Raw genomic sequence first — 18,014 nt, 5'->3', positions numbered from 1 at the left:
ATTAATAGACTTATCTTTGACCTAGAGTCAACGAGTCATAATGATGTTTTGCTCTCTAATATAATTGCAATCAAAACCAATTTTAGCACTTTCATAAATAATTCAAAGGTTTATATATATAATACTCAATTAAAATAAACCGCTTAACAAAACAAATAGAGTAATTGTTGAATTCTTCAATAATTTATTTTTTTATATAATCGCACGGAATAATTAAGCTGTGCTTTTAATACTAAGTTGGTGAAATTGGTGGGTGAATTAAAAGAGTAAAAAGTTTCTAAGAAGGCTAATTTGGGTCAAAAATTACTGTGACATGGTGCCTAATCCATCCTACTTTTCTTAAAGCTTGTCAATTTATTTTATTATTTAACATGGGAACATAGTGATTATTAATAAATGTAAAAAATTAAATTTCTAAATTTTTTATATTTATTTTATTTTCTAAATTTTGTATTTTATTTTTACATTTTATTTTTATATTTTTACATACTTTTCTAAATTTTTTATTTTATTTTTATCCGATCATGTGCTACATCTTCAAGGTGTCATGCAATGAACTAAGCACATCTTAAAAAGCAAAACAGCTGGTTCATCGTTGTCCGTCCGTTCACTGCGGTGGTATATGTGTTCCAACGGACGGACGATTGTTAGAAGGCCACGTGGCAGAGGCATGGCCCACCCTCTATTAAAATCCTTAATGATGCTTACCGAAGACGAACAAAATATAACTTATCCTAATACTAGTTACGAAAATTTACCATTTTACCCTTTATTAATTTCAAGTGGCAACTAATGATACTTAAAAGGGTAGATGTGTAAATCACCCTGTGCTTTTTTTTACTATTTTAGGGTTGGATCCGGTAGTTTTTCTCTTTGCAAATAACCACCTGCGTCTTAGAATATTTCTATTTTCTTTGAAAATAATGTCCTTCAGGAGGTTTTATTTGTATATATGTATATAGACGATTAGGGTGTTTAATGCAAATTTCCATTTCAAAAAACAAAAAAGGTAACGGTTAAAATAAAGGAGAAGAGAACACTGGGGGAAGAGAAAAGAAGGTGGAAAAAAAAAAAAAAAGGAAAAGAAAAGGGAAAGGCGGAGATAGGAACAGCTCGCCATCAATGCCTCTCCCAGTTGCAACGAATCCTTCCTAATTCTCGCTCTCCTCGGTCAAACCGCCCTCTCTCTCTCTCTGTCTCTCTCTCTCTCTCTTCGTTCTTTCTCCTGGCCTTCTCTCTTTATCGCAGAGTGTGAGCAGAGAGAATTATTGCCGGAACTTTCTTTCCCCGATAGGAGCAACTCATGATTTGTGTCTGAGCTTTGTCTCTCTATCTTATTACACTGCTTTTGTTTCGTTTCTGGGGCTTCGGACTGGGAGGAAGACCAATCATTGGCTTCCGAAGGCGATTGGGTTTGTTCATCCGTTATAGTTTATATTTGGTTATTTTCTATTTTTCTTAGTCTCTTTTTGATTCTGAACGGATTTTTTTAAGGGCTCGAGTGGTTTGGTGATCTGGGTTTGTTTCGCTTTTGGCTGGAATTGGCTTCCTTTTCCTTCAAGTTTGTAACTTTTAATTAGATTCAGTTGTGGTTGGATGGTTTGGGTTGGAAGAGGTGACCAAATTTGGATTTTTTTTTTTGTTCCTTTTTCTCTCCCCTGTGATTTATGTATCTCTGTCGACGGTGATCGCATCTGAAAGATTATTGCTTTCTCTTTATCAGCATCGTTTTCGTCTGTTTCGGTTCGTGTTGGGAGCTACAAAAGCTTTTTATTTTTCCCTTAGGATTTGGATGGGTCTAGTGAGGTGCAAGGTAAAGTGGGTGTTGGTCTCTGATCCATTTTGAATGGCGATTTCCTTTTATCGTCAAAATGGTATTGATTCTTTTGAGGCATTTGCTTTATTGTCGAAATGGACTACTATGATTTTAAGGGCCCTTTTGGGCATTTTGGTGACCGTGGTTTCTTTTATCTTTAATTAAAAAAAATTGCCTCATTTTTATCGAGTTTATTGCTTTGTCACTGTCTTCCACTTCTGTGCAATGGTTGATTGTAGGGTTGTCTTCGCTCTTATGGAAATGAGTGGGTTTTGATTAAGTTTGGTTCTTATTTCTCGGTGGATGTGTTTTTTGTTTAAAGGGTGTGGGGTTTGAAAGATTATTAGTATCTTCTTTTGACAAGCTTCATTTCCTCTGCAGGATTCGTGGTAAGATCTTCAAAGTTCCCCTTCCCCTTAGATCTGGTTCACTCTAATAACTGTTCTTTTGTCAGGTGAAAGATAGGGTGAGTTCTTGCATATTTATTCCATTTTTAAGGCTGCTTCTCTTCTAACATCAATATTACATTGATTTCTACCTTGCTTTCTTGTCAATTGAACTAAATTGTTGTTGCTTTTTTAGTTTCAGCAAGATTTGTTGCTGACGGGCAAATATTGAAGACAACCATGGATGACGGCATTTCCATGATTGGGGATTGGATGCCTCCAAATCCCAGCCCAAGAACGTTGGTGTCAAACTTCTTGAACGGGGAATGCAGTTTAAGATCATTCTCTGATATGCTAGGCCAAAATGGAAGTGATGACGCTGAGAATCGATCTGAGAAACATAAAGTCGCTCCTTGTTCAATGGAGGAAGAGAACCAAGTCAAAATCCAAAATTTGAGTGATCCTTCACCTGAGCCAAATCTGTTCGGTTCTCACAAAGCAAACGCTCATGGCGGTCTTGCCGAGAGAATGGCAGCAAGAGCTGGATTTAATATCCCGAAGCTTAATACATCTCGTGTTACTCCAACCATGGTTACCTCATCCACAGAGGTTCAGTCTCCTTATCTGACGATCCCACCTGGTCTTAGTCCCACAACGCTGTTGGAATCTCCAGTTTTTCTTTCCAATGCCATGGTACGCTTCTGCAAACGGAGAATTGACTTTACTAACTGCCTTCTGAAATCGGCAAATTGGCATTATAAGCTTAAGAAGAAACTTTATTTTGTTTGAAAGAAATCTGAGAGAACACCTTTCTGGGTTTGCTGTAAAGAAAAGTTTCAAATGTAGACCCCCCAAAAAATCTAATGTAAATGATTAATGATAATTTTCCCTCATGTGACAATTACGGTCCTTTAGTATAATTTCTGTCAGTCCTGGAATGATTACATGACTGAAATTTTGGTCTGCTTAGAAGTTGACCTCCTTAGAAATCTTTAAAAAGGTCATCTTTATAATGTATACATTTCCATACTATAGGCATATTCCTTGTTACACCGTATAAGTACTTTAGTTACTGTGTTGTGAAATTTCTTTTGCAGAAGTCTCTTTGATTGTATTTCTTACAAGGAGGCCATTTTTATGTTGAATATAGTTGTGACTTGTGACTTGTTTTCATACATTGTGCAATTTGAGTTATTTAACCTTTTAGCAATTGTCATTTTCTGCAGGCTCAACCTTCTCCAACTACAGGCAAGTTTCCATTTTTACAGAGTAATAATGCTAACTTGATCACAGGGTCAACTCCTGATAAAATTGAAGATCACCCTTGCGAAGACCCTCCTGAACCATTTGCTTTCAAGCCTCCTCTAGAATCAAATTCGTCATATTTTCTAAGTGCAGAAAAGAAGGTATGCTACTGGAAATTTTATATAGCTACTTATAATGTTTGTCATGAAAGAACTGGGGAAATATGTTTGTTGAAAGTGAACATATCTAGCTACTCATGAAAGTGATTATCTACATATTGACATGAGAAAATGAGTATCACCTGACAGAACAAATTAAGTTTTTTTTTTTTTTTCATTTTGACAAAAAGCATGTGTTCAATCTCCGCTCTGTGAGTTAATTCACAAGATGAATTTCATGCTGATTTACTATTTCCATTTTATGATTAGAGTTGTTTACTTTTAGGGCTAGACATTTCTTCTTCTTTTGTATTCTGGTATCTCTTACGGGGGGAAGGATTTCAATGGGTGGTGAAGCTTAGTTTGCTATTGTTGATTCAAATTTGAGTGGAGTTGCTTTCTCTAATGGTAGCAACAAATTGAAACATGACCTTTTCCATTTTTTAATTACATTTTTCTGCCCCTAAGGTTGATAATTGCCGAAATGATTCCTCCTAACGATGTTATGTTGGATCTCTTTTTTCCCTTCTTTTTTTTTTATTAGACAACATTTAACTTATTGGCAGATTTTGGAGCAATTTAGTTAAGATGTTACTCTTTGAGCTGGAGGTAGAGCTCTGTTTACTAGATCTTCCAGTTCATTAAGCATCATGATTTGTGTATAGGATCAAGTTGAATTCTTTAAAAAATGTAGCAAGGAATGATTGAGGAGGAATCTGGTTTATTAGCTATTGAGGCTGTTATTTTAGTTAGGAATTTTATAGAAAAAAAAATGTGAAGAAACAAATTCCCTCATTCTACTGCTGCAGTTCTTGTTATGCAAAGTTTCTGAACAAGTAACCAAATACTTTTGGAGAAATGATACATGATGATACTCGAACATCACAGTTAGAGGTCAGATGGTTCACGACGGTTGTGCAGTGGCACTGTTTCAACTTATCATATAGATTAACCGGATTGGAATGTTCAACAAGCCATTTCACATGATCATCTAATCTCAGTTATTTGGAATTGCTTTGCATTTGTTACATTGTCACTGAATCAATGAATGAAATGATAAAAGTTGGACAAATTGCTCCTCTAGCATGATACAGTAAAAGTGTATTTCATAAGAATATGCGTGGTACTTGATAATAACATGAGCAAATAGACTTCCGTCATGCTAACAGATCTCTTTACTAGAAAATTTACTTTGTGCCAGTGCCACCACATAATCATACAAAATTCTAATTTGGCTGTCAGGGTTCTTCAACTATCAACAATCAGCATTCCTTTCCAAGTAGAGGGGCATCTCTTCAATTAGAGAATGTTGTACATACAAGTCAACAAGCCAGGATTTTGAACAACCAAGATCAAGACGAATCCAACTTTCAAGCTGGATTTTCTGACTCATTTGGCCAAAAAGATGTTACTGATGATAAGACAATTAATCAGAGGATGTCGGATTCCTTCTTGGGTAATGATCAATCTTCACCTCCTGACGACTTACAGGATGCAGAAGCAGATCCGAAAGGAGAGCATTCTTCCGTCGCAATTGGTACACCAGCTGATGATGGATATAACTGGAGAAAATATGGGCAAAAGCAAGTGAAGAACAGTGAATATCCACGAAGCTACTACAAATGCACTCAACCAAATTGCCAGGTAAAGAAGAAGGTGGAGCGGTCTCATGAAGGCCACATAACAGAGATAATCTACAAGGGTCAACACAATCACCCAAAACCTCCTCCAAATCGCCGGTCTGGTGTTCCCTCTTTGCACCCATTCAACGACCAACAAATTGATGGCTCAGAGAACCCTTGCTCCCAGGCAACCTTAGATGCCAAATCCTTGTGGGAGAACAACCCAAATGGAACTGCACAAGATTGGCGAGGTGATGGTCTGGAGGCAACATCATCTGCCTCTGCTGCTGTGGAGTATGGTGAACCATCCACCCCCATGCAGACGCAAGATGGACCTCGCTTAGAGTCTGCTGATGCTTTAGATTTTTCATCCACATTATCCAACAATGAGGATGAAGATGATAGGGCAACCCACTGTAGCGTGTCACTGGGTTGCGACGGCGAGGGAGATGAGACGGAGTCAAAAAGAAGGTCGTTCTCCAATTCACATAAGTAGAGTGCTATTAGTTGGATGAGTCGATGCTTGTAGGATTTATTGGGCTTGGTGTTTTCTGCAGGAAATTAGATGCATGTACTATTGAGATGAGTGCAGCTTCAAGAGCAGTTCGGGAACCAAGGGTAGTGGTTCAGACGACGAGTGAGGTTGACATACTTGACGACGGCTATCGCTGGCGCAAATATGGACAGAAAGTGGTCAAAGGGAATCCAAATCCAAGGTATGCTTCAAGCAGAAATGTTCTCTTGCATTCGACCATACAATTCATCATTTATGGAGAGTACTTCAATGCTGATATGTTTGGTTCCCTTTTTACTCCAAATTCCAAAGGGCCACTTAGATTCATCTGAAGTACAAATATTTGCTTTGATGCAGGAGCTACTACAAGTGCACAAATCCAGGTTGCTCGGTCCGAAAGCACGTAGAGAGGGCATCACATGATCTGAAATCTGTTATCACAACATATGAGGGCAAGCACAACCATGATGTTCCAGCTGCGAGAAATAGCAGCCAAGCAAGCTCAGCCTCTGGGGCATCAACCACAGCAGCTTCCCAACAATCTCATAACCTCCATCGCAGGCCGGAACCAATTCAAGACAGCTTCGTTAGGTTCAATGGTACTGCACCCCTCAGTGCATTCGGCCTCCCTCCAAGAGATCAGCTAGGATCAGCAGGCAGCTTCTCCTTTGGGATGGGTCAAGCAGGACTACCGAACAATCCAATGGCTGGCCTAGGGTCTTTTTCTCCATTTAAGCTTCCAGCATTTCCGCCACCGGTCCATACATATCTAGGACATCGGCAAACTGTGGAAGCAGGGTACATGATACCAAAAGGAGAACCGAAGGAGGAGCCAATGTCAGAGTCAACAAGGTTGACGATGGCAAATGGAAATTCATCGGCGTACCAGCAAATGATGAGCAGGCTTCCTCCTCTTGGACCTCAGATGTAAACAATAGAGTGAAAGATAGATGCTGCTTGTATACCTGAGTTGTTTTTGCTTTTTCCTTTTCTTTTCCTTTTTCCTTTTATTTTTGCTTTCAGTTACATATAGAAATGCTGTTACCTATAGCAGAACCATGTTTATGATTCCAACTTGTCATTTTTTTTTGTTAAAGAAGATAAAGAGATCAATATTTCAATCGGAGGGAGCAGATGCAGATACTTGTGTTATGTAGATCAATGATTGAGACTCCAATGTCAGATTACCTCAAAAGATATTGGACTAAGTGAATTGAGTGTAGTTTTTTTATTTGCTTATTTAGTTTAGTTATAACCTTAGTATGTTAGGTTAATTAGTTAAATTCAGTTCTGTGCAGTTTTCGAAAAATATTTGTAGAATATTTTATAGATATTTAAATAATATTAAATCAGTTGGATAATATCTATAACTTTGGTATTTACGATTTCTTCAGATTTGAAATCTATTTACAGCAAAACAAAATGTTAAGGTTAATTCAAGAAGATAAAAAAGATTAGTTTAGTTGGTGGAAGGAAACCTTAATTGGAGTTGATAATTGAAACGGTATTTTATCTTTATTTCATTCTTTTTTGCTGTAGCCATTGGCACACTTTCCCTCATCCTTTCTATCGTCTAAGTCTTAGTCTTTAGTGGGCTTTCTCTAACTCCTAACCCCCATCTTCTATAATAACTTCTTTATATTGCCCAAGAAATTAATTTGACACATATTTAGGCATTGAAAGGTTAACAAGTTAGAGTTCATCCAACCTCCGGCCACTGTTCAATCAATATGTTAAGATCTAGCCATCCAAACTATGCGATCTTAGATTTGTTAGAAAGCTCTTTTTAAATGTGACAATATATCCAAAATTCAGTAAGATTCAACAGTTAGATCATCCGCAACTTCTTTTAAAAGTCATATCCTTAAATCGGTCAAATATTATTACGGATCATATCAAGCCGATTCATAACAAATAAGATGAGAGATCATTTAAGCCTAAGATTAAAAAAAAATAAAAAATAAAAAGAATCATATGACTAGTTAAACAGATCGCTGTGGACGCTCTTGATTATGATTGAGATCCATAGCGCATCTCAAAGAAGCCTTTTTTTTTTTCCTCCGGCGACTTCGAATATACCAATCATTTAACTATAGCTGTGATGTTGGTACAACTATTAGTTCTGTTCCAAGCTTTACGGTTACTCAAACTTATCATTAAAAATAGTTCTATTTATTAGCTCTATTTTACCTCTAGGGTAAAAATACTATTCTTAAATTGCTGAAATACTAATTTAAATATATTTTTATAAATAAGATATTAAAATGTTCAGTATTTTAGCATCAAATAAAAATACCGAACTGATAAGTAGTTGTGTAAAAATATAAAATATTTACGAGTTCAGTATTTTAGTTAGAGCTAAGTGGAGAAATAGAAATGAGAGTATAAGAGCGATCGAAGTATTTTAATAATTTAATTAATAAGTTAGTAAAAATGGAACAAATCGAGCATCTCAATCAATTTTCGATTTGGGAATCAAAAATCTAAATATAATTAAATTGCCAAACACCTTCCTGCATGTCACCATCTATGTTTTTGGCAAGACTTCTATAATTTAATTATATTTGATTCTTTTTATTTGGCATAGAGTGTATATACTTTTTTATTGTCCATGCATATTTATTATAATATACGATGCATACTAAAATCTATTTATTATAAAATTAATAAATCAAATGCAATTAAAAACCTCATCCTTGTGATAAATTTGCAACAAAAAAAAACCAGAAGAGATTTTCTAAGATCAAGTTGTCTTGTCTACATACAGAAGACCGTAGCTAGTACTTTGACCTATGAGTATATAACTAACTGGCTTCGTAGCACCATGCTTCCTGCTTAATCCGTCCATTTATCAATACCTATTAGAACAATATTCAGTGATATTGCATAAAACAAAATCAGTTTTTGTGACAGTACACAATATCCAGGCGATCGCAATGCAGCATGAGTGGTCGAAAGATATGTCAGTTATCCACATAAATTCATCTTTTTAACTGTAAACAATACAAAAGAAGAATGTACCCCATCATTCTTTATCTTCCTGTAACTCTATACACAAACAACTATCAAAACTTGCCTGGGGATCATCGAACCAACAAACTTATCAGAGAGTGGACCAGACTATTTATGTTAAGTTCCATTTGTGAATCAATCAGCACAGCTGTTATACAGTACTGCCAGGTGTATATTGGTAGGCAAAAAGGTACTATCTCAGATTCAGTGGTAAAAGCCAAGCCCCACACTGAAGCAAGGGAGTTGGGGAAAATACTTCAGAGTGCATTGATGTGTACCTCATATCAAGACTTGCGGCTTGACTAAAATACTCGGTATGGTACTTCTCATGCTTTCAATGCCCATTTGTGGTTACTTGGTGAAAATCTTCTTTCATTTGGTAGACAGTCTTCCAGCGCTCAACCTCATCACTGAATATTAAGATACATTAACATGAGTAAAAATCATTGAGGGAATGAGATACATTAATCATGGAGGGAATGAGATACATTCTGGTGGAACATGCAATAAGGCATGACAAAGCATAATCTTGATAGCATACTGGAAACATGACACAGATATCAACGAATTAACAGAGAGCAGTCTGAAAGTGCTTCGTACTTTGGCAAGAAGGGGATGAACATTAGGTGGGAAATATGTAAGTTCCGGCTAGATGCAAATCACATGACAACTATGTGGTGAACCAGGGAAATGGCTGTCTTCAATTATATTGGAGGGCAAATGGGATCAAGGAACTTAAAAACTTGTGTGAATGTTCATAGGTCAGTGAACAATAGCATTACTATTGCAAAATTGAAATTCTAAAGATGGAACCGGGAAGTGCTTTCAGTGTAACTTGCTATCAATAGATATAGCATGCCAAATGGCCCTTATAACTAGACAACAAAACGAGAATGTTGAAGTTGATGCAACTAGGAAAGGCTTCAAAAGTATCTACTTTGGTTAAAATGGAGTAGCAGCTAGCAAATACTACAGGATAAAGTATCGTAAAACAAATTTAAATGTCAAGTCAAAACATCATAATAATAAAAGAAAGCCTTTTGATATGGGTCTAGTAGAATTGTAGGCCAAAACATACCCCTTAACCATTTGTTTTGAAAGGCAGCTGCATGAGCCATGTTGCAACTGTTTAGGTGGTGGCAGTGGGTAAACAGGCCCTACATATGTACTAGGTGGTCCCTACATGTGGCCGGACGCCCTGACCTCATATGGTCTGCATATGCAGACTGCAGGGCGCACTTTAATATGCGCCTGCATATGCATATGCAATCAAAATACTGCATATGGATTACACATATGAATCGCATATACTATATTTGCATTGTAGTTATGACTTAAAAAGGCATTCTGCTTGTTTGCATGCTCAAAGAAACCAAGCAGAGAGCAAAATGCAACACAAAAGAAGTGCAGAATAATAACATTACTAACCGTAGGCACTGGCCAATCGAATCATAATGAAGAAGGCCAACAATTCTGCGTTTCCTGTCATTTCTACGACCCCAACCACGCTTAACCACTGGAAGCTGCTTAATTCCTTTTGCTTCCATAAGTTCCTTAGCGGTGGTCAAATCTGTATCTGGGAAACATATCAACAATCCACATTCACTCCCTTGGTACTGAAAACCTCGAGTAAGGCATGCTGATATGGGGGAGGAGTTCACCTGCAAAGCCACTTCCAAGTATAAGTAATTTCAACAATAAATAGAATGACATCTCTGATACAATCTGAAGATATGATTAAAGAACAAAAATAAGATCTCCAGTCAAGCAGTGCTAGATTGTTATCATGTGTAAGTGCATGAAAAAAATGAATTAATGAACATAGAGGGGGCGCTGCTTTAATTTAGATAGTAGCAGCAAAATTTTACCTTAATTCATGTGGAATATTTACATTTAAAGATGAATACAGAACAATGCAAACTCAAGGAATTAAAATCATGTCTGACCTGCATTCTGCAAATGGACTAAACCAAGTTTTAAGTACTTGGAAATCAATCAGCTCAGTCAAATGGAAGCTACCAAACACATTACACTTATCATCTCATAACTAGGTAAACTATTAAAAGAACTACAATTTTTGGTACTTCAAAATGTTATAGGAATCTGTATAGAATGAAATTCAAGATACATGGAAGAACAATAATGGAATAATCATTTAATCTTCATATTGCATTTTGCTAGTTTGAAACTATATGCAAGGCAAAAAGGTGCATAAAAATAAAAGTATCGTACTAATGTTGAAAGAGTAATCATGCTTATAAATGTCAAATGTCAAGACCTGAGAGCAGACATCACAGTTCCTTGAATTCCTGCTTAAAATGTCACGATATAAATAGCAATGGCATGTAAAGGAGTCAGACATTGCAGTTCCTTGCCTTCTTAAAATGTCACGATATTATAAGTAATAGCATGTAAAGGATTTCTGCGTCTCACTTAAGGAAAATCCAAAATATTGGATGATCAAAATCAAGGAGAAAAACTCAAAATGCTGACATAGTTACATACATCCAAAATAGGTGAATCTCCCCTGGGGGAAGGAGTCTCTGCATTTAATTCAAATCCTTTGCGACGAATGTCACCTAAAGTGAGAATTCCTTCAAGAAAATCTTCATTATCCACAACAACAACACAATTTTGCTTCTTATCATGCATAAATTTTGTGGCTTCCTTCACTGTGTCAGTTTGTAGAACTTTGACATAGTTCCTTGACATGGCTTGAGATACCTGATAAAATATGTCACAAAATAATGAAGAATTCATAAAGCACAAGATTGCACTACTCTAGCATCACAAACTAAGTAAACATGAACCAACAAAATAAGCTACTACAAGAAGCGAGCTAATCAGACCTTTAGGTCATCCAGAAGCATTTCCTCATTATAATTTCCATAGTAATGAACATCTGGTTGTAAAATAGAAAGCTCGAGATCATCTCCTCCATCATGTTGTCTCCAGACAGTTTCATTTTTGTTTTCAGCAGATAAAATTGAAGAATAACCACGCCTAGGTGACCTTATATCATGTTGCTCACCATCTTTGGGCTGGTTTGCAACAGAGGGGACCCATATTGCTAAACCAACTGCCCCCTGTCAGCAAGAAAAATAAAAATATTGTAAGATGATGTGAGATAATACTGAAGAACCACACTTCACTTCAGCATTTTTACAGTTACGGTAGTGATTTGGTTTCAGATACCATGACATCATTGGGATCTGTATTGTAGTCATCAACAATTCAATATCAGGGAGAACCAATCATGTGTGCCACCAGATCTAATCTTCGAGAAACTAATATAGATCACACACAACCTAGAAATGAGAACATTGAGAAGCACTCAAACACTATTTCCTGATATGTAATGCCCTAAATGATGTAGAAATTGAGAGGACAATAGTTTTGGACGTCCCATGACCATATATTTTTGAACTCACATATATACATATATGTAGTAATAACAAGAATTAGTGCAAGTATGCCAGAATGTGCTGCTAGGGCATCAAATATAACAATTTTTGGACACCACAGCTTGCTACAACAGTCACTATATAAAATAATTCTAGCATGTTTTTAACTAAATTAAATGACCTTATTATACTTCGTACACATGTTATCAACCTAACATGTTTTCATTTTGTGTGTGTGTGTCCAACTAAAATCCTCAACAAATAATTGACATGACATGAATCCAGTAAAAACAAACAGAAGGGATCCAAGTGCATGAGGATCCCATCGATAGAGCAGGGAAGGCATGAATCCAGTAATGGGCACATGTTACATAACCAAGCATCCATGTACTGATGCATGCATAGTGACATTCACCCTGAACAGACTCATTATATGGCATTTACCATAAGCGGAAGCAAAATTCTGTAATCCTTCGTAAGCTCAAAGAGAAGCAAAACTGATGTCAATGGAACTGAACAAACTGAAGCAAGGGTAGCAGCCATCCCCACCTGCATGAAATACAAATTCAGTATTACTTACTTTCTGTAGAATTAAACTATATTTGATATATACCTAACTGACTGGGAAAACTTACTAGTGCATAGGCTTGTGGCTGTGCAACAGCAGCATTACCAGGAATTGCAGAATTTATCAGTTCTGCAGCTGACCCTCCAAAAACAGCACCAACAGCAGCACCAATCATCAAGCTTGGAGCATAAAGACCACCTACAAGACCAGAACCCTTGCAAAGAGCAGTCGCTACTACTTTTGCCGCAGCAAGCTGAGTCAATAGCCAGATTCCTGGAGCTGAAGCACTCTTTCCTGTATGCAAGATTTCTTCAACATTGGTGAAACCCCAGTATAATATTCCAGGGTACTTGAGAGCTATCAAGCCCGCTCCCAAACCACCTAAAGCAGGGCAAACAACAGGTGGAAGACCAAGCCTTTCTTTTATATACTCAAAACATCTTGTAAACCAAACTACCAAACGACTGAAAGCCACACTTACTGCCCCACATAGCATGCCTAGGATGAGGTAGAGGGGTAGTTCTGCAAGAGAGAAAAAAGTGAACGGCAACGCATCAGTTGTGAATTCAAAATATTAAAGGTTTATTCAATTCTTTTTCCCAAAAACAAGGCTCCAAAGGAACTAGACAAACTTATACAATCATCAGAATAAAAGAGATTTGAATTTTAGATACAAGGCCAGTTTCTAAGGAGGAAGAAAGATGCAAATAAAAAATATCATCAGATGCATTATGTACTTGCATTCAACAGCAGGAAAAGATAGGTATACCCTCAGTTGAGGGATTCATGCAAAAGTAATGTTTTTACCAGTCAAAACTTCAATAACTTAAGGATATTTAACTTGGATATAAATGTCATGTAAACATACAGACACACCAGAGTGAAAGGTCAGATAGGTAACCCTACTGAAGAACAGAAAATGATGCATTTATTTGATCATGGCTTCTTGGGTCCACTAATAATAAACATTTCAAAATAATCAAGAAAACTAGAAGAAATAAAAGCTTTTATGACCACCATCTATAGCCATAAATGATAACTATATAAAAGGAATAACTCTCATCAACTAATCTGGTAGGTAAGAATAAGATAAAAGTACCGGCAGCAGATTTCAGTTCGTAAGCTGGGACAATAAAAGCTGGCCTCTCTCCAAGTAAAACATTGGATACAGTAGATGATATAACAGATGCCAATATTATCATAGCAGTAGTAAATGGTGGTGAGTTTTCTGCCCGAAGTGGCCTCAGTACAGTTTCAATGGCAAAGAAGCATCCAGCAACTGCTGCATTAAAACCTGAAAACACACAAAACGTCATAAATAACAGAGAAATGGTCCAGGAACCAAGAGCATGACAAGCAAACACAAGTTAAACAACAATGAAAGGATAGTATAGGATGATACTGTATAATGATATTATCATTAAGGACTTATAAACAAAAGAGAAATGAAATGAATGATAACAACTGAGGAATGTCTAAAAATCAAGTCTTCTTGAGTCAGAGTTCTTTTATGCATTGCAAAATTAATCAGAAAGAAATTGCAAACTTTCTGTTTCTTACAGAAAAAGAACAGTAGCAAAAAACTATATGTGATCCATGCTGATAAGAAAAAAAAAGTCTTTTGAATTTCAATATCTGGAACAATATCAAGGTAAGTCCATTTCGCAGTTCCTATGTATGATTAGCTTAAGTTATCTTTTGATAGGAACTAGGAAGAACAATACTTGGAATCTGCTCTACCTTACTCCAGTTGGGATGTTTTACCATTCTCACATAACATAAACCAAGCACTATGAGTTCTGCATCTTGTAAACAACTATAATCAAATGTAAACTCTAAACACGATCACAATCTAACTCTTCAAACATGACACATGAACTGTAATCGATAAAAATTCCTAAGCTGTACCTGAAGCAATTCCAGCAGCTGCACCAGCTGCAATGAGAGCGATCCTTCTTTCTCTATTATTCTCCATCATTTCCGAGCACCCATTTGCACATGATTTGCCGATATCAACACTAGGCCCCTCAGGGCCTAATGAACAACCCGTCCCTAGTGTCACTGCAGATTGTATGGCCTTTATTGTTGGAAAGATTGCTGCCAGAAGGTCAATACCTTGCCTTTGTGAAGATCTTGACTGCTTTATCTGCTCAAATATCTCAAGTAATCCATGCATCATGCCAACAACAACTCCCCCTGTGACAGGAATCAACAGTATCCTGTGCCAAGTATCAGCTAGTCTCTGCAGACGGAGCCAAGCGGCACCCTCATTTGGAGTACCTGCCCATGCCCATTCATGTATGACATGCACCTAAGAAAATCATGAATCAGAAGTCCAATCTTAGGGTTGATCTGGCAAATACGATATCAGAAAAGAGTAACAAAATTGGTGAGAAACGCATGAGAGGAAACTTCTAGAGAAAAAAAAGGAAAATGCTTTAAATGAATATGGAAGGTAAATGAAAACGTAGAGAATAATATTGCTGAAAGATATCGTGCGACCAGCTATTGAGAAGAATAATGCTGAAAAAAAAATTCACAACGTCTACTTAAAACACGAATAGAAGGTAGAAACAATTGGGTTTAATTTAGTGGATAATAATATCTACGTATTAATAAATTCATCCAATGAATCCAAACTACTCAAGAAACATCAGAACTCTAGATAGAAAGAAGAAAAGGAGAACCTTCAATCAATTTTTGGAAGGAAACAAGATTCTTCCGTGTCAAACACCACCCAAATCGAACCCTTCATAGTGTAATATCATAGACTACTCTCCTTCTAACTCTTCTCTGACGCAAAACATTGTATAGGAGTCGAATTAAAACAGAGACTTTATATTGATTTAGATTCAGATACTTGGATGTGGAATAGAAGAACGAAAAAAACTAAATCTTGGCTCCTTATCTACAACGGAAAAAAGTCAAATACAATAAATCAAGAAAACAACAAAATTACGCGAAAGAAAACCTAGATTTGGATCGCTAAACTGCTTCTTTACCCCACGATTAAAAGCCGCGACGCAAATGCCAGTAGCTAAGCCAAGAAGGCACCCAATAAGCAACAGGGCCCACTCCGGCGGCGCCCCATCCCCGAGCTCATCCCTCGACCGATCACCAAGGGGCGACTGGGAGCCCCCGCGTTCCACGTGGCGCCTGCTCAATCCCCGATTCGACAATCCCCGATCGAGGTGCCTCAGCAGATCCCCGATCCCGCTCCTCCTTGCCGACGTCGGCGTCCCCACCGTGGCGGCCACCCCCGCCTCCGCCGGATTCCCCTCCAAATCGGGATCGGAAGATGGAGAAGCGGATCTGAGGAGCGCCTTGTGGTCGTCGTCGATCTCCAACTCCGACCCCGACATCGGGGAAGTCCGCCTCAAGAAACCCTAAAATTCTCGCATAGGTCACAGCCTCAATGGCGATCTGGGGATCGAAATCGAAATCCCAAGTAGATCTCGACGCGTGATCTACCTATCTTAGTCCGGGTCGGTCTCGAAACCGATTGCTGAGAAGAAGGACAAAGAAATCCAAAAACGAAAAGGAGAAAACAACTAACCAAAAAACATAACAGGTAGAGGCGAGCGGGAAAGGGAAGGAAGTGGGAGGCGTCAGGCGTGGTGGTGTCTACGTATATATATGGTGGATCCCACTTAGAGGTGGCCCTTAAGTTGTCCGGTGGACACGTAATCGCTTTGCAGGCTTCGTGTTTAAGGTAAAGCAGCTGATTGACGAGAAGTAAATAATCAACTATTAGCTCCGTCGTATAAAACGGTTGTGATTGGATCACTACAAGCGGGTCGGGTCCGATCCGCCAATACTAGATCCAATAAGTCAACCACAAGAACAATAATAAATGAAATAGTTATGGTATCTTCCATAAAATCGGGTCAACTTTGTTTACTAGATCGGCTTCCTGGTTCACACCTGACCCAATTTCGAAACCAGGTCAACCTTTCACACCTAAATCAAGTCCATAGATTTCAACAAATTTGGATCCATTGGTTGTGGGCCTTTGAATGGCCCATTGGTTGGAGCAAAGAGATTCTCCAAGTATCCTTCATTTAGGATTAATTTTTATTATTTATTTTGAAATATAAATCTTTCTTCCAATTAAATATTATAATAGATTTATTATAAAATATAAATATTTTTCATCAAAATTATATCCTATATCACACACGAATTCAATTACTTTAATTTACTCTTAAAATCTATGACATCAATATATTTTATATCAAATAAAAATATATTTATAATGATTTTATAAAAAATACTTTCTCATAATTTCTTAGACTTGATATCATATTAAAACTAATTATTACACTCGTATTCTAAAGTATTAGTGAATATAGAAATAGTTATTTCTATAATATATTTTTTATTTTAGTAATAACAACTAGATTGTAGTTTTATTTCAACTATATTTCATGTATGAACAGGGCTGCCTAAAAACAAAGTAAAAAAAAGTGAGGAAAGAAATTAAGGATGTAGGTTAGCTGGCTCATGCATTCTTCTGGATATTAGAGATGGCTAATGAGGATGAGGACATTAGAAAAGCTTAGATTTGAATGGCTCAAAGTGGTATCTATCTGTAGATTTCCCGAATCCATATCATACTTAAATGTGACCTCATGGTTTGATTAATACCCACTATAAGTGGTTTGGGTCCCATTTGGGTTGGCATTATTACCCCTTGACGAGATCGCAGCAACTCTCAAACGCTCCCATGGCCCAGAGCTCCACTTAGAGTTACCAATGGGTGATTGATATATTAATTATGATGTACACACACACTTTGCTTTATTTAAGGATTAGCTCAATGTGGCTTTGGTTTGTATTCCGTGATTCATATAAATATTGCTTAGGAGGAGGAGGCTTTAGTCAACTCGTGTGATGGCTGCCCACTAAAGTTGGGAAGATTTGCAAGCAAATGATCTTGGATTAAGGGGAATGAATCCAATGAGTAAGTTGTTATCCTATGCAATTAGGTTAGGAGATTAGGATGAATTAAGTAGGTTTTGGCCCATTTTGTGTTAGCATGAACTATGAAGCAGGTTAGGTTAATGTAAATAAGAAGTATTTGAGGGATATAAGTGTAATATAATGAAGCTATTAAATGGTAAGGAGTACGTAGCCCAATACAGTTGCATTGGCGTGTGGGAAGTGAGCATGGCACCGCTTTGCCTCTCTTTAAATAGCTTTTGTCTCGTAGCGACTGGCTTCGTACGCGGTACATACACGGAACAGTGATCGCCACTCACCATGCAGTGCATGACGCGTGTCCTGGTC

General features: G+C 37.3%; 2 protein-coding genes across 3 annotated transcripts; one reads left to right on the top strand and one right to left on the bottom strand.

Moving 5' to 3' along the window:
* Positions 1-1,062: 1,062 nt before the first annotated feature.
* LOC140777793 (probable WRKY transcription factor 2) lies at positions 1,063-6,862 on the top strand. 2 transcript variants are annotated; one of them, XM_073122144.1, is made up of 7 exons: positions 1,063-1,412; positions 2,198-2,282; positions 2,405-2,895; positions 3,429-3,608; positions 4,848-5,698; positions 5,785-5,943; positions 6,099-6,862. In XM_073122144.1, the coding sequence occupies exons 3-7, from the start codon at positions 2,443-2,445 to the stop codon at positions 6,670-6,672; spliced, it is 2,217 nt and encodes a 738-aa protein (XP_072978245.1). In that variant the 5' UTR covers positions 1,063-1,412; positions 2,198-2,282; positions 2,405-2,442; the 3' UTR covers positions 6,673-6,862. The 2 variants fall into 2 exon arrangements, with proteins under 2 accessions (XP_072978245.1, XP_072978244.1); XM_073122143.1 differs by having other exon boundaries at positions 2,399-2,895.
* A 1,740-nt stretch (positions 6,863-8,602) lies between these two features.
* On the bottom strand, positions 8,603-16,330 carry LOC140778043 (chloride channel protein CLC-f). Its single transcript, XM_073122562.1, has 9 exons — positions 15,728-16,330; positions 14,634-15,036; positions 13,825-14,019; positions 12,793-13,247; positions 12,602-12,706; positions 11,603-11,839; positions 11,259-11,477; positions 10,182-10,414; positions 8,603-9,163 (listed from the first exon to the last, which is right to left on the bottom strand). The coding sequence occupies exons 1-9, from the start codon at positions 16,085-16,087 to the stop codon at positions 9,088-9,090; spliced, it is 2,283 nt and encodes a 760-aa protein (XP_072978663.1). The 5' UTR covers positions 16,088-16,330; the 3' UTR covers positions 8,603-9,087.
* Between the last annotated feature and the right edge of the window lie 1,684 nt (positions 16,331-18,014).

The sequence above is a fragment of the Typha angustifolia genome, chromosome 15, assembly GCF_048772165.1.
Source record: "Typha angustifolia cultivar Huaian chromosome 15, ASM4877216v1, whole genome shotgun sequence".
Taxonomy (NCBI): domain Eukaryota; kingdom Viridiplantae; phylum Streptophyta; class Magnoliopsida; order Poales; family Typhaceae; genus Typha; species Typha angustifolia.
The sequence above is the reverse complement of the archived record's forward strand: the minus strand, read 5'-3'. Positions and strand labels throughout refer to the sequence as shown.

Bases quoted from the DNA above. Each gene is read 5' to 3' on its own strand.
- LOC140777793 (XM_073122144.1), top strand. From the start codon at position 2,443: ATGGATGACGGCATTTCCATGATTGGGGATTGGATGCCTCCAAATCCC. The intron at 2,896-3,428 runs GTACGCTTCTGC...CATTTTCTGCAG, and splicing joins TTTTTCTTTCCAATGCCATG to GCTCAACCTTCTCCAACTAC. The intron at 5,699-5,784 runs GTCGTTCTCCAA...TGTTTTCTGCAG, and splicing joins GAGACGGAGTCAAAAAGAAG to GAAATTAGATGCATGTACTA.
- LOC140778043 (XM_073122562.1), bottom strand. From the start codon at position 16,087: ATGTCGGGGTCGGAGTTGGAGATCGACGACGACCACAAGGCGCTCCTC. The intron at 11,840-12,601 runs GTAAATGCCATA...TCTTGCTGACAG, and splicing joins GAATTTTGCTTCCGCTTATG to GGGGCAGTTGGTTTAGCAAT. The intron at 11,478-11,602 runs GTCTGATTAGCT...ATATTTTATCAG, and splicing joins TGCTTCTGGATGACCTAAAG to GTATCTCAAGCCATGTCAAG.